The following is a 25,484-nucleotide window of genomic DNA, read 5'->3' on the forward strand; positions in this document are numbered from 1 at the left end:
TAACCTATCTGGTATCAGCTCTCCTTCACATTTTGCTGTAGAAAATGGAACCTCTCCAGGCATGGTCAATTTACCAGTGTCCCTGGGTTTGGGGGCCTAGGGACTCCCAGACTCAATGCGGCCCTTTTCCAGACAGCCTCACGCAGAGGACAGATCCCTATTCTCATGCCCCTTGCCCTGTTCCTTAACCTTTGGGCTATGATAGCTGTGAGTGTAAATCTAAGTGATAAATACGTGAACCAAGGGACACACTTCTGTCATTTGAGGAAGACAAGAAGGAGGTGGACAATAACATTAGAGGAAAGAAGAAAAATTGATTTAAAAGTCTAAAGAGTTTTGCATAAACAGCCTCAGTAGTAAAACATCTTGGATCTTGTGGACGGAGCCAACCTCTAAATCTCTTCTCCACTAACAGCTTTCAATTCAGGCTCCTGGGGTGATTTTCCTCTAGGATATCGTTGACACTTTTATTATCCGGGCCATTGTTAAAATGGATTCATTTAATTATATATGTTATGCTGATGGCTAATACTGCTGGCACCATCCCTCCTGCCTCATTAGCCTCTCTGCCTGACTTCATCCCGTGGGGGGGGGGGGGGGGGCGGGCGGTGAAACGTCCTTCTCCTCTGATTCATTATTTATAGATTGATAGCATGGCAACTTCTAGTTCTCCCACTTCTCTTATTTATTAGGAGCCATGACTATGAGAACTAAAGTTTAGGGATTAACCAAAAAGGACACAAGTACAAATTTCACTCACTTTAATTACATCACTGAAGCCAAATATGAGCAGATTAATGCAAGTTCAAGTACACAGAAGATGTGCACTCAAAAATGTACACTCAAGCACCCGCAAACGTAAGTCCTACATACCATCTGCACATCTTTTCCTATGGAACTAGAACTTCATTAAGATGCATTGTTGCAGTTTTTTTTAAAAAGTGCAGAGACATCTAAAACTTAACAAGAAACGCCCCTCTGAAAAATAATGTCAGTTATTTTTTTCCAGACAGAATAAAAATGCAGAATAGAGTTTAAGTCTTCCCTTAAAAACAGATGAAATCAGTTCTAAGATATTCTTCCCTCTTTTTTTTTTCCCTAGAGGACAAATAACACAGATGGTTCTACATAGAAATTCTTCTGGTCGCTTACAACTGGTAAGGCTGCTGTGTTAGCCTGGAATTTGGAAGCAGGAATCCCTGGGTTTGAATCTCACCTGTACTACCTGTAGAGGTCTTAGACAGGTATTTAATCTCTCTCATGTTCATCTACAAAATGGCAGTAAATTAACAGTTACTTCACGTATTTGTCATAGGGATGTTTAAAAAAATACATGAGATGCCTATTTGGCTAACTACTGAGTCAAAATTCATTTTTTTAAAAAGAAGGAGGAGGAAGAGCAGGAAAGGACAGGAGAAGAAAAAGTGGCGGAAGAGGGACAGGAAAAGGAAAGGGAGAAAAAGGAAAAGGAGGAGAAGAAAGACAATGGAAAGGTTTGTTAAACACCAATGTCACAAAACTTGGGAACTGTAATGGCTGTAAGATTAAAAGATAAAAAGAAATAAAGCCATAAGCTGGTGGTTTGCTTGAGAGGCCGTGCACAAATGAATCAAGAATGAATTGCTATTGCAAACCTAACAGGGCTGAGACAGGGGCCTGGGCATGTGCAGAGCAGTCCTGGAGAAGATGTGTATCTTCCTACGAGCCTAGTGGCCATCCAAATGCCACAGTTGTCAAGGAGCATTGAGAAGTGGCCACGAGCCAGGCGAAGGCCGTTTTTGGCACTGCCACTTGTATCAGTATTTTCAATAAGGATACTTTTATTGAATGCTTGCCCTCCAATTCTGCCCTCAGCACTCTATAGTCTAGTAGAGTATGCATGATAATATTCATAATTAAAATGCAAGGAACAATGTGTGAAATATAAGAAATGCAAAAAAATACATAATAAGGACTCTAAGGAGGAAAAAATTACCATCATTGGGAACAGCTTTATGAAGAAAATAATATTCATTCATGCATGCATGAAGCAAATATATTTTGGCATTTTCCCATAAGCCAGATACTATTTAAGGAGTCAGGAACAATCACTTTAGATAATGACAATTGTGTTTGAATGCACAGAAATAGGGTAATCTGATAGAGAACAGCTTGAGGCTGGAGAAGGCAACTTCAGATAAAGAGGCCAAGAACAATCTCTCTGAAGTTTTATATTTGAGCTGATAACTGAAAACATTCTTGGCAGAGAGAAGTATAAAGGCCTTGAAATGAGAAAGAGCTGAGCATGACAGAGCATTCCTAAGAAAGCTGGAATACATGGGAAAAGGGAAGGGTAGAAGCAGCAGAGAGGTGCTCAGGGTCCGGAACTCATAGGTGAGTTGAAGCAACAGAACGTTTAATTCAGAATCTAAGGGAAGCTGCTGAAAGGTTTCTAATGTGACTTATATCCATTTTGAAAAGACTCCCATGGCTACTGTATTCTGAAGCATGACAACCAGGTGGAAAGTTATTGCAGAAGTTAAGAGAGAGAGATGATGGTAAGTGGTTGATAGTACTGGAAACTGAGAGTAAGGGGCAGATCCAGACGTGTGTGTGTGTGTGTGTGTGTGTGTGTGTGTGTGTGTGTGTGTGTGTGTGTGTGTGTGTGTGTTTGACTTTACCATTTAGAATACTGGTAGAAAACAGGGGCAGCTGAAAGTGAGGAAAGAGAAAAAGAATTCATATTTATTGGTCCCTTGCTCTGTCTAGCTACTTTATATAGATTATTTCATTTAATCCTCACAGTAATTGCACAGGTAGATATTATCATCACCTGCTCCCTTTTTCCCCCTGAGGTAAGTTAAGGAGGAAACATGTTAAGTAAGTTGCCCAAGGTCCCATTACTAAGAGAGAAGAGTTTCAAATCCAGGTCCATCTGACTCAAAACCTGCATCCTTTATTGACCAAATATATCATTGGAGCTAAAGGTAAGAGCAAAGACAAAGCATAAAAGGTCTGCACGGGAATCCTGAAGGCTCACTGTTAAGAAGCTGACTTAGCTACAGCCTTTAACAACTGTCTCTTCACCCAGAATTCCACCATTAAGCCAAGATTTTTACCACAGATGCCCTGTAAAAATCTCGGCTTAGTGTATCTCTCCAAGCTCCCCGTCCCAAACCCACTGTCCTATTGCCGCCCACTGCCAAACCTTCATTTGTAAGTGTTTTTTGTCCAGCTATGGATTTGGTATTCTAGCAGAGCCCATGCTTTCTGAGGTTGCTGCACAGGCGGTAAGAACTTTGGTTCTCCTTTGCTCCACTCATGGGTAGACCCTTCTCTCCCATTCCTACCTCTCTGAAACCCCATCAGCCCCAACAACGGGGTTCTGATCTCCTCTGATTTTCATCAGGCATGGCTACCCTGGCCTGCTACAGCCCTCAGCCCATTGCTGAACTCCAGGTGTGGTTTTTAGAGCAGCTGTGATCCCCGCAGCCAGCGGATGAGGCAATATTGAGGCTTTCTGTTCTAGGTTTCCCAGCCTCATACAGGCATGTCCAAGCAGCACATGATCTCAGTGGCTAAGGATGATGAGTTCTGCAGCCTTCCCTGCCACTGTACCCTGAGGCTCAGCAGCACCCTCCAGTGGAAATCACCAAAGTTGATGATTAGAGTTTTTGAAGAGGCTGTTGTTTTTAGATTAAAGACGTTACTGTATTATTTTTTCTTGAATACTTGGTAAAGCCCTCTTGAGAATTCATCTGGGTTTAGAGTTTTCTTTAAAGGCAGATATATTAATATGAAGAAAACCTTCTCTTAAAATGGGAGAAATGAAGACGTGGGAAAAGAATATTGAGGCAAGGGAAAGTGTGAAGATATGAGAAGTGGCCTTTCAGTAACATGGCAGACTACATTGACATGGAAGGCACTCCCTCTACAAAACAGAAATGCTGGATAAAAAATTAAATTTCCTTTTTACAAAAGAGACAAGCTCAGATTATATATATATAATCTCCCAACTACCTAAAATAGAGAACTAAAACCATAAGTAACCAATTGTCACCATGGCAACAGAAGAGGGCGTCAGATCCTGATACAGGGTTTGGCTAAGCCAGAAAATTGGCAAGAAACTTGCTATCTACACAAGGTCTCTAACGTGGGAAATAAATCTAAGAGAAACTGAAACACTAAGCCAGAAACATCTAAGAGTTAGTAGGAGTTGTATTAACTGTATGGTGCCGAAACTTAAAGACAAAAAACTAGCCCACAAGCTAATGTGAGGACCCCAACAAAAGCAACACCCGGCCATAGAGATAGCAGTAGTACACAGTGTGGGTGCCCTAGACTCCTGGCAGAGGATGCCCTAATAGTGAACATTTAGCAGCCACCCCAGAAAACGAAGCACAATGAGAGGTTCAGCAGACCAAACAGCTGGGAGGATCCGCACCACCCTAAGAGGTAGAAACAATACAACAATGTTAAAGAGACTATAATATTTAAGAGCACATGGCAGAAAATAAAATGGGCAGATTTGAAAAAGAACCAAAGGAAACTTACTAAAATACAAAACCATGACTACTGAACTTGAAAACTCAATGGATGATGTCAAAGTAGATTAGACAGAGCGGCAGACACTGGCATGCATTAATTTGAGCATTAAATGCAGCAAAGAGAGAAAAAATGGAAAGTAGGAAAGGAAGCTAAAGAGCCTTGGAGGATAGAAAGTGGAGATTCAAAATGCACTCAATAGGATTTTTTGAAGGGGACATTATAGAATGAAGAAAGAAAATATTTTAAAGACAAGACTTATCCAGAATTGAATACAAACCTAGGTCCTCAGGCTGGAGAGGCAAGCAAGGAAAAACAAATTCAAATCCATGCTTAGACACTAAATAAGAAACTTCAGAAACAGAAAAGCAAGAGAGATTATTAAAATACCCAGGAAGAAAAGACAGCTTACCTAAAATGTAATGACAGAAGACTTCTCATCAACAACAAAAGAAATCAGACAACAATAAAATAGGATCTTCAATGGGCTAAGTCAGGTACATAATTCTAAACCTAAGTAAACTACTACGAAAAGTGCTCTACATGGATTTTTAAAAAGACTAAAAAAATTTCCTACTGTTGGCGATCATTAAAATAAAAGATAAGAGATAAAATGAACAATTCCCTATGGACACAAAATAATCCTGAGCTAGTATGTACCCATCATGTCCTTAAAGCAAAAACTGTCTAGAGTTACAAGAATAAATTAACAAAAGCACAAACACAGTGGAACTTTTTAACATAATTTATTCAAAAACGGGTAGATCAATTGGACAGTAACTGACAAAGAGAGAGTATCTGAATAACAATTAACAAGCTTGATCTTATGAACATATATAGAAGTCAACACTCAACAATTAGAGAATTTCTTTGTAAGTACTTATGGGACATTTATATAAATCCATCCTCTCATTAAATATCTATTTACTGAGTGCCTTCTATATACCAGGGACCCTTCTCTGTGAGGCTCTGGGGAATAGTCATGAAAATTAAGTCTCTGCCCTCTTGAAGTTTATACTGAGTAGAGGAGATAGAGCTTCAACGAAGGGATTCACATCATGTCTAATGTCAAGCAGTGCTAAGTTGATAAAATATAAATAAAGCAGATTAATAAGGCAGGCATGTGAGGAGCTTTGTCGGACTGTGGCAGAGAAGGCCTCTCTGAATAGGTGACTTTGAGCCAACTGCCATATTAGTCATGATGTAAGCCATGCAAGGATCTGCAAAGAAGAAACAGCAAGAGCAGTGGCTCTGGAGAGGGTGTGTGCCTGGCTTGTAAGAATCAATAAAGAGCCCAATATGCTAAAAGGAGGTCAGAAAGGGGAGCTGGGAATAATGTGACCTGCATTTCATTTTAAAAGCATCCTCTGGCAGCTCTGGGGAGAGTGGCAAGAAGGCCAGTTAAAGTGACTGGGACTACAGGATCAGGGATAGAGGAAATGAGTAGTGATCACATTAAAATCTTAAAGGTAGAACCAATATTAGAGTGATTAGATGTGGGATGTGAAAGAAAGAGATGAGCAAGGGTGACTTCAAGAGTGTTGTCCTTGTCCTAGCTGGTTTTGCTCAGTGGATAGAGCATCAGCCTATGGACTGAAGGGTCCCAGGTTCGATTTTGGCCAAGGACACATGCCCAGGGTTGCCAGCACGATCCCCAGTAGGGGGCGTGCAGAAGGCAGCCAATCAATGATTCTCTTTCATCATTGATGTTTCTCTCTCTCTCTCCCCTCTCCTTTCCTCTCTGAAATCAATAAAAATAGATTTTAAAAAAAAAAAAGAGGAGTGTTATCCTTGTCCAGAACAACTCAGAGGAAATGGTAGCACCTTGAGGTCAACACTGCGCTTGCCTCTTCCCAGGACTGCATCAAAATTACAACTAAATTATAGGACAATCGAAGTAGTCCTCCCCCTAGAGGTGGGCTCCCACCTGGCCCCCAATATTCCCAAATTAATACTTTTATAGTCTCTTTCATTTGTGTGCGTCCTCCTCCAGACCCCGAACCCTGAACCTGAACCCTGAACCACGCGGGACGTGAAAGGGGTTCCCACAACTGGCGCCCAAACGCGGGACATCTGGAGAAGATGATATTTTTCACCTAGAGCGAAGGAGGGAAAAAATACACCGAGAAAAGGTGTGGAAAATTCACCACACTCAAAGCCCACGGCCAGTTGCAGAAACCAGATCTAAAACAACTCCAAGACCATGTGGATTCCTGCATCAGAGAGGAATTGACAGGACTGCTCCAGCCACGAAGACAAGAGGAGAAACAGTCCAGAGATGGAAGATGGTGAAGATGCCTTGCCATGCTAGCAGTCAACAGCTGTGCATCGCTGCAGGTTGCCCAGGACCAAACCAGAGAGGGTCGAACCTGCATTGCCACCATTTGTCCACCATCCAGAACTGAAATATCATTGCTGACATGTACACATAAGGAACTGTTTGACATTGAAAGTGGGACTCAAAACTGTTGACATTGAAATTGGGACTCAAAACTATTGGACATTGAAACTGGGAGTCAAAGAACTGTTGGCCCAGAAAGAAAGTTACTACAGACTGATTCATTTGCCTCTCAGCATAACCATTATTGCTTGTCTCATTTTTGTTCTTATATGTTTATTTCTAGTCTGCAGATGCAAGATTTTTTTTAAAGAAAAGAAATGGGGGAGATGTCGGAAACCTACCATTGCCCCCACTAGCAGAGAGGTGTGGACAAGGAACCCGGAAGGCTGGTTAACCTTGGAAGCTCTGAAAGATCAGAGCCACCCACTCACTATCTAGTTGAGACAGTGGTAGCTGAAGCAACTTCCACCTGTCAATCTTAAGTAAATCCTTGCTGATTGGCTATTAGTGGAATTGCCTGCCTCTATGGGTGGATCCCAAACCTTAATAAAAGGGGTAGCAAGGCTGGAGTGGGGAGTAATCCTCCCCCTAGAGGTGAGCTCCCGCCTGGCCCACAATATTCCCCAATTAATACTTTTCTAGTCTCTTTCATTTGTGTGCGGCCTCCTCCAGAACATGAACCCTGAACCTGAACCCTGAACCACGCGGGATGTGAAAGGGGTTCCCACAGAGTTCCATTTTTACTTTTTTTGAGGAAACTCCATACTGTTTTCCACAGTGGCTGCACCAGTCTGCATTCCCACCAGCAGTGCATGAGGGTTCCTTTTTCTCCACATCCTCGCCAGCACTTGTTGTTTGTTGATGATAGTAATTCTGACAGGTGTGAGATGGTACCTCACTGTCATTTTGATTTGCATCTCTCAGATGATTAGTGACTTTGAGCATGTTTTCATATGTCTCTTGGCCTGTATGTCCACTTTCGAAAAATGTCTATTTAGGTCCATTGCCCATTTTTTGATTGAATTGTTATCTTCCTTTTGTTAAATTGTATGAGTTCCCTATAAATTTTGGAGATTAGAACCTTAACCGATATAACATTGGCAAATATGTCCTCCCATGCAGTAGGCTTTCTTGCTGTTTTGTTGATGGCTTCTTTTGCAGAGATTTTTTAAAAAATATATTTTATTGATTTTTTTACAGAGCGGAAGGAAGAGGGATAAATAGTCAGAAACATCGATGAGGGAGAAACATCGATCAGCTGCCTCCTGCACACCTCCTACTGGGGATGTGCCCACAACCAAGTTACATGCCCTTGACCGGAATCGAACCTGGGACCCCTCAGTCCGCGGGCTGACGCTCTATCCACTGAGCCAAACCGGTTTTGGCTGCAGAGATTTTTTAAGACCACACGTCAGCATGTCAGCAGACTACAATATGTTACCAATTGATCTGCTCATACTTCAATGCTAAAGTAGATTTTCAAATAAAACAATTTTTTGCTGGAAAAAAAATAATAAAAAAGTAAATTATAGGACAATCAACCTGAGAACCATATGAAGACTAGCTGAACACAAGTCCTATCTATAACTAAGGACATAAAGAAGAAGCCACATGAAGACTGAAATGTCATTGTCAGTCATGCAGCGGGTCAAAGGCTTGGCTGGCCACTGGAGGCTTTGAAGAGGGAGACAGGAGGTCATGGAATGTGGGCAGCCTCCAAAATCAGGCAAGGCCCGGAAACAGGTTCTTTCCTAGACTTTTCAAAAGGAATGCACATCTTGTTTTAGTTAAGTGAGACCCACTTCTGATTTTTACCTCCTGAAATATACGGTAATAAACTGTTATTGTTTTAAGCCAAAAGAAAATGCAGCACCTTTGCTGCGATGGGGACACTGGGAAGAAGTGTGTAGGGTGGGGAAGGGTACTGGTAAACGTGAGCTACCTTTCCGATGCCCCAGTGGATCTGTAAGGTGGCGGTGGGGTGCTCCTGTTCCACTTCCGCATTGGTGTTGCCCGCCCAGCTTCGCTGGGTATTAACGTTGACATTTCTCAAGTTGTCATGGAGAAGAAAATGCTCAGTCGGCTTTTTCCATCATAAAACTAATTCTGACCAAACTAGTTCTTCCAATCTAAAGGACTTTTCTAAGCAAAATTACACTACCTGGTAACACTAGTGAATGCCTATTACACTAAGTCTCTTCACAAATATCATCCCTAAACATCAACATCGCCCTTTGTGGAAAGGTGGGTAGACAATTATACACATCTATTCTCAACTCTACATCCAGTGATACCATATTGGTAGTTTGAAATTGGCAGTGAGGGAGTACTTACACCATGGAAATTGCCAAATGCTACAAGTGAGGACCTCCTCCCACCCCCAGCTCCAGAGTCAGTGGTTGAACATCGATCAGCATACCAGTGATTATATCCTCAGACAGAAGGAAACTGAGGCTCTAAGAAGTCAAGGGACCTGCCCAGTTACAGAACCAGCACCCAGGTGTTCTGACTCTATGTCAAGTGTGATTTTCCTTATAGAATCCTCGTGGGTCCTTCCTTTGTGTCATGCTTTGTACCAAATGTTATATGTGCATTTTCTCTTCTAATGCTCACAACTCTACAAAGGAAAATATGATTGTTCTTTTCACCTTAATGTCAAGGAAACTAAAGCTTTGAGAATTAGTAGCTGATTAATAATCAAACATTGGTCCATTTGTTATTAGAGTCAATTCACTCAAAACTTCTGTCATCCTAACTCTACTAAGTTTTACTTTGTGAAGATAAATCAAACTGTTCTTTCCTGTTACAATATAGAAGGGGAAAAAGAGGAGTGAAGTTATTATCAAAGGCACTAATTAAGTCCAGAAAGGTTATAATAAATATAAAAGGGGATCTCAATATTGAATGACATTTTTCTAATACTCTAGGAAAATTCCTTGGATGAGGTGGAATTCTGACAAATCTTTTTAATTATAGATTTGAAAATGTCTGGCACACAGGGACACATTCCAACATGGGGTGTGGCTCCAGAGAAAACTTCAAGGCAGAAGTGTGACCATCGGATCCAGAGGGTGGTGAACAAGTCCATCTAAGAAGAGCAGGGAAGACCCTCTGGGGAGCATGAAACAATAGAAACGTGGTTCTTTGTGTGCTCTGGCAACGGGCTTTGAAGTGGAAATAATGAACTAACCAAAAAGCAAAACAGATTTCACTTTGAATCTCAAAACCTGACATTCCAGATAGTACAATATCATTTTAGGGTGTTGTTCTCTACTGCTGAAGGAAATAATGTATTTTTTCTCCTTTCTACCTGGTGAAAATATCCAAAAAGATCCAGCTCATGTATTCTCTCTTCCCCATCACCCGTCAATCTCATTTGCCAGCTCCTAGATCTTGATAGGAACAGCTCAGAGTCACCCTGGAGCATTTTCAGTAGCAATAAGTGACTTCTAGCCTGGGAACTTCAAGGAATTCCTCCGACTTGCTATAAAACAGTGCTTAAAGGTTAGCTTTCAGAGATTGGGTGCTCATGGGGAAAATTGCTCCAACTGGTGTGTTTGAAGTTTCCAAGAAAAAAAAGAAGCAAAAACTAGAGGTATATAAACTCAAAATATTTAGGAACCCACACCTAATTTCCAGAATTCCTAGCTCCTATAGGATTTTCCCCATTTCAAAATTAAATATCTCAACATCTCAACAAAATCAAATAAAGCTTTATTAAATGTTTTAAGAGTAAACACTCAAAGTATTAAATGCTTTAAAAGTAAAATTCACAGATTTTTTTTTTAAGTTCAAATTATTTCCAGGACTGAGATAGCATCCCAAACATATTAATGCCCCTCTCCATAATTACCACCAAGGACCCCATTCCCACCCAAAAAGAGATGAGAGCTTAGAGTTCATAATCTCCCTAATGTAAACATTTTTATCAGAAATTTATAGAACAGACCGATTCTCTCTAGTAAGAGTAATGGAGTCTTGTGAGATTTTTGTTGTTGTTTGTTTTTTATTTCAGAGAGGAAGGGAGAGAGAGATAGAAACATCAATGATGAGAGAGAATCATTGATTGGCTACCTCCTGCATAACCGAGGCATGTGCTCCGGACCAGAAGAGAATCTGGGACCCTTCAATCTGCAGGCCGATGCTCTATCCACTGAGGCAAACTGGCTAGGGCTGGAGTCTTGTTTTTTAAATGTTAATTACTGAGTGGTCTCAACATGGGTTGAAATGTGTCTACCCAAAATTCATATGTTGAAGTCCTATCCCCCAGCCCCTCAGAATGTGGCCTTATTTGGAAATCAGATTGTGGCAGATGTAGCTAGTTAAGGTGAGGTCACACTGGAGTAGGGTGGGCCAATACTCCAATATGACTGGTGTCCTTATAAAAACGGGAAATCTGACCCCATATCCAGAGAGACCGCCCTGTGAACACGAAGGCAGCGAACTGTGCGTCCACCAGCCAAGGAACACCGCAGACTGCCAGCAAACCACCAGGAGCTGGGAGAGAGCGTGGGGCAGCCTCTCCCTCACAGCCTGGAGAGGAAACTGCCAACATCTTGACTTCAGACTCTAGCTCCCAGAACTGAGACAATAATGTCTGTTGTTTTAGCCGCCCAGTGCGGGGTACTTGGTTATGGCAGCCCTAGCAACTAACCCAGAGGTCCCTTTGCCAGGCCTCAGGCTCCGCTCCTCCATCTCCCACGTGTCTCAAGACACAAGAAGGAGCAAATAATAATGTGCAGGAAGCTAGTTTTTTCAGGAAATTTTATGAGCGTGCATATAAGCTTCAGTTGCTTCACATGTAAACTAAAGACAACATCCACCACTTAGCGATTTGTGAGCCTAATGACGTAAAACACAATATATATCAAGTTTAGTGTCTAGTCCATAGTAGTGATTTAAAAAATAAAATGGTAGCTGTTATTACTAGAAATAAAAATTATATACTAAGCCTGTGTCAAGAAGACACGTGAGCCCTGACCGGTTTGGCTCAGTGGATAGAGCGTCGGCCTGCGGACTGGGGGGTCCCAGGTTCGATTCCGGTCAAGGGCATGTGCCTGGGTTGCGGGCACATCCCCAGTGGGGGGTGTGCAGGGGGCAGCTGATTGATGTCTCTCTCTCATCGATGTTTCTAATTCTCTGTCCCTCTCCCTTCCTCTCTGTAGAAGATCAATGGAATGTATTTAAAAAAAAAAAAGAAGAAGACACGTGAGATGAGGTTTCCTCAGGAGTCCCTGTCCTCAGACCGAGCTGCCAACAGCTGACATCATCGGGCTCCAACTCTCCCAGGGCCCGCACTGGTATCTTACATTTATGCCCAGGCCTCAGCTAGACTTTGCGCCAGCATATCCCACGCTGCCTTTTATCCCCACCATCTGTGGTCACTGCCCCAAATGCAAACCACTTCTCTTTCTCTTGCTCTCACCCTCTGTTTCCTCTCTCCTGACCCATTCCTTTCTCCATCCGATGGCCTCACCAATGCTGTGATCTGCCAAACCATCTTCCCACAGGAACTCTCTATCTACCTCCCCACTGTAGCTGAAACAGGGTTCTCCGCTGATGACACCACCTCTCATCCTACAGCGCTCCCTAGTGAGGTCTGCCCATTCGCCAACACCCCAGATATACCAGGGTCAAGATGTGGGTCAGGCCCTCGCTGATTTGGCTCAGTGGATAGAGCGTTGGCCTGCGGACGGAAAGGTCCCGGGTTTGATTCCAGTCAAAGGCACATGCCCCGGTTGTGGGCTCAATCCCCAGTGGGGGGCGTGCAGGAGGCAGCCGATCCATGGTTCTCTCTCATCATTGATGTTTCTCTCTCTCTCTCCCTCTCTCTCTCTCTCTCTCCCTTCCTCTCTGAAATAAAAATATATTTAAAAAAAAAAAGACGTGGGTCAGCATTTTACCCCACCCCCACCCCCAATTATTTCTCTACCTTCAGACGAAACATCTGCCGTTTTGAGGTGCTTGACACCTATGACACCCGCTAACCCTCCTCAGCATGGTTACCTGCCAGCTGGAGACCTCTCAACAATTCTGAAATAAAAATGTGATGCCTGACTCAGTCTTCCTCACCATTCTACGCTCTGTGATTCCCTGGGTGACTCCTAACATCCACATTCAGCGCTGCACACTCAAGTGCCCTGATCTCAACCCCACAATCTTCATTCCAGTTTAAGTTCCTTTCCTACTCAAGCTAAAGTCTATGATCAATCACTCTGGCTATGCTCATCAATAACCTAACTTCCTGTTACAGCATCCTTCACCTGAAAATTCTCGGCTCTTGTCGGTCCAATACATCCACATTGGACTCTGTGATATGCCACTTCATTCTCTCTCTCATAAATATCCTCTCAGTCATATCCTATTGCTTTATCACACTTGCTCCGCAAAATCCCAGTCCTGGATCAAACCAGTGGTCAGCCTCAGCAGTTACGTGCAGGCTGCGGAGAGCTGATGGAGAAAATCACATAGCGAGGCAGTGTGGAAGCATTACAACTCCATCTTCAGAACCACAACTCATCCTGGGAAACCATCTCTGTGTCCACAGTCACCTTCTACCTCCAAAACGCCATTATTTTTCCAAACCCTCTTACCCTTCTACTCTTCCTTCCTCTCATCAAAGGTCTCTCCTTTCTGTGTCTTTCAGAAAAAGAGAGTCCATCCGACAGGAAGTCACCCAACATCCTGCATCCCAACCTACTGCTTGTCCATAACCACGCATCCTGCCCGTGGTCTGCTTCTCTCCTATCACAATCAACCAAAGGTCTTCTCCTGCCAACGACCAATCCTTCTACTTGGCATCCCATCTCTTCTTGCTTCCTCAAAGCCCTGGTTTCATAAATGATCTCTTCTCCCTTTGGCATCTTCTATCTCTTCTACTCCACTGACTCCTTTCCAGCAGAATTAAACATTCTCTCCTCTCTTCCATCTTAAAATGTTCTTGCTCAACTCTAAGTCCCAATAACTTATAATTATTGAGAATTTACTGTGTGTAGGGGATTGTGCTAAATTTTGGGCATTTATTATTCAATCCTCACATCAACTTTATTGAGGAAATATTACCCCGTTACTGAAACTGAAAGAAATTAAGATCATGGGACAAGTAATTTGTAGAGCCGGGCTTTCAACCCAGGCATCAGACTCCAGAGACTATGCTTTTAACCACAATTTTCTTACCCATCATTTCAGCATCCTGGCCTCACAACCCCAATGAAACTGTATTTTACCCTTTTTAGTTTAGCTTTTATTTTCAGTAATCTTACACATGGATGGAGTTGATAACTTCGCCTGCTTAAATCTAGCAACTTTTTAGATTTCCACACACTGCTCATTCCTGTTTCTCTTCCTACTGACCTGGACTTTCCTTTCCAGAATCCTTTATGAATTTCCCTTCTCACTGTCTCTTAAATACTTGTGTTCTCTATAGTTCCATCTTGTCTTTCTTCTTCTCTCAGTCTACGTACTCTCCTTGGATGATCTCATTTATTCCGATGGCCTCAGCTGTATCTATGTAAGTTTCAAGTGGACAGAACAGCTTCTTGGCATGATTCACATTAACACTGACAGTTGGAAATTCTGAAGGGATGATACCTGGAGACAGACAGGCCACCCAAAGAGACATTTACTTTGATAAATTAGCCATCATCTAAGGTCTGGCTCTCAGACGTCCAAACTCAGAAACTTTAACTTGACTCTGTCAGATTATTTTAAACAATAGAGACTGACGTACAGGACTGGTGTGCCAAAATATGCGTTACCAATCAAAAATATAACTGTCTGGTAAGTCTGATGTATGTGCCAGTCTGACAAGAGCTTTCTCTCCCTATAAGGAAAGTGTATGATATTAAATTATCAGGAGGCTATTTGGTGAGCATGCAACCAAAACTAGGAGAGTTAACAGTTTGATCCAAATATGTAATGACATCATTACATATTTATAAAGATAAACAGTCTATGGCTACAGTTGGAGTGTTGCTTCTGGGTGGACTGGTTATTTAAGTGCAGAATGAACTAATACTCTGAACCCCAGATCATAATTGGCAAACAAAAAACCACCCAAATAATTCAATTTTTAAAATGGGCAGAGGATCTGAATAAACATCTTTCCAAAGAAGAATACAGTTGGCCAACAGGTACGTGAAAATGTGCTCAATATCACTAATTATCAGGCAGACACCTCACACTTATTGGAATGGCTATTCTCAAAAAGACAAGAAGTAACAAGTGTTGGAGAGAATGTGGAAGAAAGGGGACCCTTGTGTACTATTAGTGGTGATGTAAATTGGTGTAGCCACTATGGGAAACAGTGTGGAGGTTCCTCAAAAAGTTAAAAATAGAAGTACTGGATGACGCAGCAATTCCACTTCTGGGTATTTATCTGCAAAAAACAAAAACACTAGCACCCCATGTTCATTGCAGCACTATTTACAATAGCCTAGATGTGGAAACAACCTAAGTGTCCATTGATGAATATAAATATACACATACACATGTACATGTACACACGTGTACACACACACACACACACAAATACACACTGTGGAATATTATTCAGCCATAAAAGAGGAAATCTTTTCATCTGTGACCTTGGGACATTATGCTAAATGAAATAAGTCAGACAGAGACATACAAATAATGTATGATCCCACTTAAATGTGGAATCTAAGAAAAAAAAAGAGCTCATAGATACAAAGAACATATAACTGGTGGTTGACAGAGGTGGGGAATAAGGGGTGGGTGAAAAAGATGAAGGAGGTCAAAAGGTACAAACTTACAGTTATAAAATAAATAAGTCATGGGGATAGAAAGTACAGCATAAGGATTATAGTCAGTACTGGATTGCTTATTTGAAAGTTGCTAAGAGAGTAGACCTTCAAAGTCCTTATCATAAGAAAAAAATTTTGTAATGTAATTAACTACATTTATTGTGGTGATTATTTCAGAATATATACAAATTGTACTGAAACTAATATATTATATGTCAATTAAAAACAAACAAAAAAACATTTGGTTGTACAATGCCTAAGTCTGTTTCTGTGACTCTTTTTCACCCCTGTATTTTTCATTGATATTTTATTTGCACAAGTTAATGTATAAGGAGCTTGCTTACTTACTGTCAAGACTACTGGCCAGAGAGTAACAATATCTCTTAAAGAGAATTTTACATATCTTTTCTCTTCTAGTGTGTGACAATTTCATATCTTAATCTATAGAAGGCAATCATATTTCCCTTTTTCCATATTCTAAGGACCAAGTCCAGTTCATTGGACTTAATAGCTCGGAAGTCTATCCCCTTCTTCCTATGCCCAGGTCTCCTCACCATTCCTCCCCAAATTGCTATGATGGCCTTAGATCTCATCGCTCAGCTCTCAGGACTGCCTTGCCCCAATCCATCTGCAAGATACAACTCTAAAATGAAAACCCAACCATGTCATTCCTCACTTATAACCGTTTCAGGCTCCTGATAGCTTTCTGGATGAAATCCAAATGTCTTAATATGTTCCTCAAACTTCTTTGGCTTATGCACTTTCTTTAGGTTTCAGCCATGCCACAAACCTTCCAGAAAACCTTTGCTGACCTGACTTCACAATCAGGGTCACTGCTTCTGCGCGCACACAGCCCCGTGTTTCTCTCCACTCTAAGCCGTAGGTATTACATAATATTATCATTTCTCTTGCACGTGACCCCACGTATTGTTAACTTCTTATAAGCTAGGCCTCATTCATTACCTTTGAATCAAAAGCACCTAGCATAGTCCTTGACAAATAGTAGGAAGTCTATTATTGACCAATGAATGAGTGAATGAATCACTGAATATAAGGGCTTATCTTTGGATTTTTAAATTCCCTTGTTGGTTTCCCAATTATGAAGCAGTGGTCTAGGGCCAAGAAGCAATGAACACATGCTTCTCAAATCCTGAGTGTATTCGAATGGTACATTTGAAATGGTTCGAACTGTCCTTGGACTATAGGTTGATTAATAATCAAGTCATCAGACAGATATTTTCACTCGAGAATTTTTTAGTCTTATTGTATAAAGGTTCTACTATTTTTCTTCTCTCCAGTGCCTATTGAATCTTTATAGACAAATGTGAGTCATTCAATAAGAGCAACACCACTGATTTAGTCCTTTCCTTTTTTTTTTTTAATAAATTTTTATTGTTCAGATTATTACAATTGTTCCTCTTTTTCCCCCATAGCTCCCCTCCACCCGGTTCCCACCACACCCTCTGCCCTTACCTCCCCCGCACTGTTCTCATCCATAGGTGTACACTTTTTGTCCAGTCTCTTCCTGCACCTCCTACACCCCTTGCCCCCCGAGAATTGTCAGTCCACTCCCTTTCTATACCCCTGATTCTATTATATTCACCAGTTTATTCTGTTCATCAGCTTTTTTATTCACTTAATTTTTAGATTCACTTGTTGATAGACATGTATTTGTTGTTCATAATTTTTATCTTTACCTTTTTCTTCTTCTTCCTCTTCTTAAAGAATACCTTTCAGCATTTCATATAATACTGGTTTGGTGGTGATGAACTCCTTTAGCTTTTTCTTATCTGTGAAGCTCTTTATCTGACCTTCAATTCTGAATGATAGCTTTGCTGGGTAGAGTACTCTTGGTTGTAGGTTCTTGCTATTCATCACTTTGAATATTTCTTGCCACTCCCGTCTGGCCTGCATAGTTTCTGCTGAGAAATCAGCTGACAATCGTATGGGTGCTCCCTTATAGGTAATTAACTGTTTTTCTCTTGCTGCTTTTAATATTCTCTCTTTGTCTTTTGCTCTTGGCATCTTAATTATGATGTGTCTTGGTGTGGTCCTCTTTGGATTCCTTTTGTTTAGGGTTCTGTGTGCTTCCTGGACTTGTAAGTCTATTTCTTTCACCAGGTAGGGGAAGTTTTCGGTCATTATTTCTTCAAATAGGTTTTCAGTATCTTGCTCTCTCTCTTCTTCTGGCACCCCCATAGTTCGGATGTTGGTACGCTTGAGGTTGTCCCAGAGGCTCCTTACACTATTTTCAAATTTTTGGATTCTTTTTTCTTTTTGCTTTTCTGGATGAGTGTTTTTTGCTTCTTTGTATTTCAACTCTTTGACTTGATTCTTGCGTTCCTCTAGTCTGCTGTTAGGTCTCTGTATAATATTTTTTATTTCAGTCAGTGTATGTTTAATTTCTAGTTGGTCCTTTTTCATATCTTCGAGGGTCTCGCTAAATTTATCGGCCTTTTCTAGGAAATTCTTGAAAAACCTTATAACCATGGTTTTGAACTCTATATCCAGTCATTTGTTTTCCTCCATTTCTTTCATTTGTGATCTGTTTCTTTGTCTCCGCATTTTTGTTGCTTCCCTGAGTTGGTAGAGTAGCTTTGTGTGCTAGGTGTCCTCTAGGGCACAGTGTCTCAGCCTCCCCAGTTACCTGAGGTGGACACTCTTAGTGACCCCTTTGTGGACTGTGTGCTCAGCCTTGTTGTAGTTAAGTCTTGATTGTTGTTGATATCACTGGGAGGAATTGACGTCCAGGCCAATTGGCTGTGAGGATCAGCTGGGAACACTTCTGTGCTGGTGACACTCTTATGAGACAAGACTTGCAAAATTGCAAAAGCCTCTGTGCTCAGCTTGGATGGGGCGGAGTTTCAGGGCGGAGCAGACAGCCTTGGTTTCCCGTCAGCCCTGCCCTATGAGGCCCCTCTGTCTCAGTGTCCCATGGTAATCGCTGCAAGTACCTCTGAGAGAAAGCTGCCCTCGAGTTTTGCCTGCTGCCAGACAGTCCAGTTTCTCCCCGAATGAGTTGGGGTTCCCAGAAACTTGCCCGGACCTGGAATTCAGCACAGTCAGGAGCTTCTGTCTCCCTCCCGCTTTAGAAAGCCAGCCGCGCACTCAGCCTCCCGTGCATTCAGCAGTCAGTCCTCTCTGTGTGCGCGCAGGCCTCCAGACCTCTGCCTTCTGCAGCTCCCGAGTCTCAGTGTGCTTTCTTTTTCCTGACAGTCCAGATTCCCCCCAAATGAGTCTGGTTTCCCAGTGTCTCGCCCGGGACTGGAGTTCACTGCAGTCGGGAGTTTCCTTCTCACTCCCGCTTTAGAAAGCCAGCCGCGCACTCAGCCGCCTGTGCACACAGTCACCCTTCCTCTCCACGTGCGAGTCTCCGTACCTCAGCCTTTTGTAGCTCCGCTGAGTCTCAATGTGCTTTCCTCTTTTCCTCTAGTTGTAGAATTTCCACTCAGCCAGCTTTCCTGTGGTTCTGGATGGCGTCTGTTTTGTCTTTTAGTTGTAGTTTTGATATTGTTGTGCAAGGCAGCAGTTTAGGTGTTTACCTATGCCGCCATCTTTGATTCTTTAGTACTTTTAAAGGACCTTGACATATATTATATTATTTAACCATAATAAATTTACTAAAGTAGGAAAAGTTTATTTCATTACACCTTACATTCGACATAAGTCCATTTTTAAATTTTTCCTATTCCCCGTAAAGATGGGGATCCTCAAGGGATTTATCAGAGATAAACAAAACCAAGGCTGAGAATACTGTAGATTTGTGAGAACCACCTATGATGTGGATCTTTTGTTTGCACAATGCTCTTCAGAAATTCATTTATTTGTAGTGACACTCCTTCCACCAGTCCAATAAAACTGGAAAGTAGGCAGACTATCTTATGGCATGCAAGTGAGATACTCCCAACTGCATAGAAATCACCTCCAAAACTTACCTGCCATACAAATATTCAATAACTACCCAAGACTCTGTCAGTATCTGGGTCACAATGATACCTTCATTTCAAGCTTCGCTGGGAGATATATATCACCCAAAGAGGCCGGTGCATGAAATTCATGCACAGGGGAGGGTCCCTAAGCCCAGCCTGCACCCTCTCCATTCCAGGACCCCTCGGGGGATGTCCGACTGCCGGTTTAAGCCTGATGCCGCAAGGATCGGGCACAAACTGGCAGATGGACATCCATCTCGCAATCCGGGACCGCTAGCTCCTAACCGCTCACCTGCCTGCCTGCCTGATTGCCCCTAACCACTCTGCCAGCACCTGCCGGCCTGGTCATCTCTAACTGCCCTCTCCTGCCAGTCTAGTTGCCCCTAACTGCCCTCCCCTGCTGGCCTGGTTGCCCCTAACTGCCCTCCCCTGCTGGCCTGGTTGCCCCTAACTGCCCTCCTCTGCCGGCCTGGTCACCTCTTAAGTGCTCATCCCTGCCAGCCTGGTTGCCCCTAACTGCTCTCCCCTGCCAGCTTGGTTGCCCCTAACCACCTCTGCCTCGGTGCCCGCCTCCATGGCTTTGTCCAGAAGGATGTCCGGAAGATGTCTGGTCTAATTAGCATATTACCCTTTTATTAGTATAGATAGATGTGAGTCATTCAATAAGTAAGAGCCACACCACTGATTCTTTAGTACTTTCAAAGAATCCAAAAGGTCAACTTTGCAAATTATTTTGTTTAGTTTTATTCTTCCGATAGTTATGATTTTAAAAGTAAAATCATAGGTATGCGAGGCAAGATTAAAATACCCAGAGAAATCCTCAGTTCTTGTTTTCAGAATTCAGTGATGAAACTTTTCCTGAGTGTGTACTGTGTGGCAGGCCTGTGAGATACTATAAATGAGTCCTGCCCAGATTGCTTAATGTCTCATCGGAGAGAAAGGTAGGGAAGCAGAGTTATGAAGACCATTGAGAATGGTTATTGTATGTTTGACCAGAGACACATCATAAGCAAAACCAAATTCTGACTTACCTACGAAAGCTGTTCCTCAACTTAACAAACAAAAAGTGCGAGTCAGAGAGGCTTCTGTTAACTAGTAACATTCCTAACACATGTAACATATTTGATTTATCAAAATGTGGTCCTTCCACTTTGGGAGAAAGTTTTCATTGTGGGTAGCAAAACGCTTCTGCATGTCCTCAGGAAACATCCAGAGACATGGGATCCCCTCTCAGGTTAAAATACTCTATCATGGAGGGCATGCTCTCCCTCCCAGGAGCATGCCCATGCCTTCCCCTTCCCCCTCTTCTTCCCCAACAGGCAAGCAACTCCTAAACTCTAAGGGACCCCACCAGGGCAGCAATGGGCAGCGGCAGCAGCAGCTCAACCGTCTCTATGTGCTGTGAATGCCAACTACTGACTACCCTGTACCCACCAATGTGAAAGAAATACGTGTTTCTATTTTACTTTTTATCCAATCCCAGAGATTTCCCCAGCTCGCTTTCTCCCACTCCCTTAATCTAACACCAATGGATTTCACGGGACCCTCTTCACACCTCCTCCTCGGATTCTAATATATAAATAAAGCTGCAATACCGCCATTCTCGGGAGTATTGTCTCAATTCATTGAGATTTTGCTTCCCTGCAATTGTCATCAGTTTGGCTCAAATAAATTCATAAAATTCTCTATAGGTGTGGACGTTTCTCACGTGGATATCAGGAACAGCCAGATGGAACAGATGCCCAGGGAAAGGTGGGGAACAGAACACAGGGCTTCCCTGCTCTCCGAGCTCGCCCTCTCTCTGCAGCTCCATGTGGTCCTCAACCCGAAGCTCTCTGAAACCGTCCTTCTGCGTTTTTATGAAGGCTTCATCCCATAATCATGACTGACTAAACCACTGGCAATAGACAACTGATTCAGCCTCCAGCCCCCTCTCTTCCCCAGAGGTCAGGAGTGGGAGAGAAAATGTCAACCCTCTCATCTCAGAGTTGGGTCTCATGCAACATCCTCATGCAACAACATGAAGGAACCTTGAAAACATTATGCTAAAGTGAAAGAAGCCAGTCAGAAAAGAACACATATTATACGATTTCAGACATATAAAAGTCCAGAACGGGAAAACCTAGAGAGACAGAAAGTAAATTAGTGGTTGCTTAGGGCTGGGAGAAGGATGATAAGGGGATAGAGAACTGATAGATAAATAAAAGGTATGAGGTTTCTCTTTGAGGTAATAAAAATGTTCCAAAATTGTGGTGATGGTTGTATATATTGTGAATATGAATGTATGATATGGGAATTATATCTAAATAAAGCTGTTAAAAATTAATGCATTAAAAGTGATTATAGAAATTAAAAAAAAAACCCACACACAGTTTAAGATAATTAGCATCAAAAAGCTGGCCAGATATTCCATGTCCCTGGTCTCTGATGCTTCCCCTTCCATGGGCGCGTTATTGGTCCTCCAAGAGTGGCTTCTGATGTGCACATTTTCTGAGTGATTTTATCACTTCCTTGTCAATTTGTTAGACTTTTTCTTCTGTGGTTATGTTTTCCATGTATTTTAATTTTTACTCCCACCTGCAAGAACACACCGTGCCCCAAACTGTAATGCAGAGGTCCAAAGCGTCACCTGAAAGGCCTGCAGGTCTCTGTCAAATGCCTGAGACTACTCTATCCCAGACCTCCTCCATTATTTCATCTAGCTAAGTGCAGTAGAAGATATCAAATGGCTTTGAAAAGTTGTAGTCAAGGTCATTAATATAATTAGTAATTATGATTATAATTAATGCAATTATTGTATTCAGTAACACACATTATTTCTTTTCATGTCAGTTGTATCACCCAACTGTAGGAATGTGTGTTAGAAACTATGAAAAGCAACCACATATAAAACAATCAGTCATAAAGTGTCACAGTTAGAAGTGACCTTAGAGATGTTCAAATCCAATTCCCTCATTTTACAGTTCAGATAATATTCAAAAAGATAAATTGACTGTTCCAATGTCACTCAGTAAGACAGCCAATCCCCATTCAAGGCCCTTTTTGTCATTCTACGCTGATCACTAATCACAAGTAAAAGGAAATAAAAAATGCCTAATGATTTTACACACACAATGTGAGAGAGAAAATGTCACACCAAGATATTATTACAATCCATCAAAATGAACTCATAAACTAAAAGTTATTAGTATGTTTTAACTTCTATTTCCCTCTTTATCTTCAAAAATACTTTAAGTACTCTTAGATAACAGAAACACTTGGCCACTTCTCTCTAATCACAATGGAAACAGAATTAATAGTCTTGCTGAATTATACTTACAATTAATTTTATGGAACCAATTTAATCATTTTCGTGTATTAATTCTAGAAAGATCTAATTTATTAGTCATCTCTTATTAGCATGCCAAGTTTCCCCCACTTTGAAACATGATTGCTAAACTATAGGAAAGTCAACTGCAGCAAACTTCCCCATTTGGTAACAATTGGAATGCAGCATACCACAATGCAATTTATTCCAATAATTTTCATATCACATTGAAATATCATGATGATCCAGTTTCCGTTTTGACTTGAGGCAATTTCTGTGTTCTGTTTGCAGCAACATCATTTCATAAGAGTCTTTTGGAGAAGAGCAAATTGTGGTGTTAATTAGAGAAAACAATATTTACTTTGTTTTTTAGCCAACTTCAGATTTACCCCTACAGAAGAAATATTTAGGCTATTCCAAAATAACAAGTTTTGAACTGCATCAACATTGACATCTTGACATTTAATAAATTGAAACATTGTATGACATGAGGTGCCTTACTGAGAGGAAACACAGTAAATAACCATTCAATTCTTCATTCAAATATAAAGAATATTTCACCAATGTAGAAATGTTTTATATATATATATGTGTGTGTGATATATATCCATCCCAGAAGAATAGGATAGGTTATTGTTTTCATCATCTGAAAGGGGAAAACAAAAAAACAGAAAATTCTACTTCCCCTCCAAATTTCCCCACAGCCATCTTTTTTTAAATAGTTGACAACTGACACATTTGACAGCTTGCAATAATTTGAACTTTATGTCTGTCAAACGCATAAGGAAAAAAATCTGAAATTCTCAATGTCAAGCTCTCATTGTAAAGAGGTTGTGTCAAGGTCTTCTACCAAAAGGAGAATTTCAAAGCAGGAAAAATATGGGAGAACAGTGGGGGAGGACTTTTAAGAAGCCACTGCTTTATTTCTTCAACTGGGCAGCAACTTGTGTTAATGAAACTCAGGTGCATGCTAGACAGCAAGCCCCAGAGCTCCCCTGGCGATGCTGCCCTCCACAATGACAATGAGGGCTCCTATGAGCCTCACAGAGGGTGCCACTTTAAAGGGAAACTGAAAAAAAAAAGTAAATCGGGTCCTGTTACAGTGGAGCAGCTGAAACCCACAGCTTTAGGGCAAAAATAAATAAATAAAGTCCTTTGCCTTCAACTACCTTTAAAGAGCACTGACATACCAAATTACATGCATTTCTACTGCATGAGCCATAGACATAATGTTTATACCCATCTGTGAACCTAGCTAATGATGACCTGGTGCAAAGATGAATAGATTCAGTTAAGCAATGAATGGTTTCTCTCCTTTTCAGCTCTTCCGCCCCACTAGTAGTAATTACGCCAAGCTTCCTCGTCTCACACAGGTTTTTCCCATCTTCGATGAGCGTTATCCTGCGCGTGCTCTGCACCTGGATGTTGTTAGCTTTTGAAGGATTGCGGCAGAACACCCATGTTCGAATCTGCCTTTATAATTAAACATTCTTTAGCTCTAAAATTAAAAAGTCAGTAGACGCTGTTGCTCAAGACTGGATTGTGGGTTTCCTAATTCCACATATCCAGGTTTGGGGACCACCGTCCCAGCTCCCGAAACAAGCCATCTGTCTACTCCACGGCTGAGACAGGAGCAGGTATCAGAGCCACCCCAGAAGCCAAACAGCCATTCTTTGTTACAACTGTTTTCGGGCTACCCATCTATCAAAAAGGTTCCGAAACTTCCCAACACTGAAACCGTTTCATAGCATAGAGCGCGATGTGATCATAAGAAATAACAAAGACATACGCCCAGCCCTGTGGCTCAGTGGTTGAGCCTCGACCTAGGAACCAGGAGGTCACCATCCGATTCCCGTGTGGGCACGTGCAGGGTTGCGGGCTCCATCCCCAGTGTGGGGCATGGAGGAAGCAGCCGATCAATGATTCTCTCTGATCATTGATGTTTCTCTCTCTCTCCCTTTCCCTTCCTCTCTGGAATCAATAAAAATATATTATTTAAAATAAAATAAAAAAGAAATGACAAAGAATAAACATTTCCCTTACCTGGGTCATGGAAAGGCACCAAAGCGAAGTTGTAAAGAGGTCTTTTAGGTCTTTTCAAAGACGTCTCCAGAATTTTGGAAGCCCCTTCGATAACCTGAACTAAATCATCATACATGGAGCCAGTCACATCGAACACAAAAGCCAAGGTGGAGGCCCCCTCGGGAATGTCCTCCGCGCTGACCTCAGACGGGGGGCTCGCATCTTGAGCGAGGGAGGAATACAGCAGAGCCAACAGGAATACTGCGCGGACGGTGTCCCGGGAAATCATTGTCTTTTCTGTCTTTCCTCCCTTTTTTTCTGAGCGCGGTGCTTAGTCCTCCTCAGTCACAGACGGAGGGACTCCTCTCCGAGCAACTCATTAGACTCTGGAAACCTCTGTGCGCTGCCCAGAAGTTTGGAGCTGAGACTCGGATAGGGACAGGCACCGAACGCGACTCCCTGCAGGGGCTGAGCGGCAAAGATGCAGAGCTTTTGTCCGGACGCAGCTTCCTCCGTGGGCGGTATCTGCCCGCGGCCCGGGTGGCGGGTGGCGGAGTGCGGGTGGCGCGCCCGGTCCTCCCCGGGGGCGCACTGAG

General features: G+C 42.1%; 1 protein-coding gene across 1 annotated transcript in view; it reads right to left on the bottom strand.

The window, feature by feature from the left end:
• Positions 1 to 25,177, bottom strand: part of HMCN1 (hemicentin 1) — a gene marked incomplete at its 5' end in the record, with an annotated part of 394,143 nt that extends 368,966 nt beyond the window's left edge. The window contains one exon of the mRNA XM_080648250.1: positions 24,910 to 25,177. Within this exon, the coding sequence (XP_080504376.1) occupies positions 24,910 to 25,177 (268 nt within the window). The remainder of the gene's footprint in view (positions 1 to 24,909) is intronic.
• Between the last annotated feature and the right edge of the window lie 307 nt (positions 25,178 to 25,484).

This window comes from Plecotus auritus (genome assembly GCF_963455305.1).
Source record: "Plecotus auritus genome assembly, chromosome: 12".
Taxonomy (NCBI): domain Eukaryota; kingdom Metazoa; phylum Chordata; class Mammalia; order Chiroptera; family Vespertilionidae; genus Plecotus; species Plecotus auritus.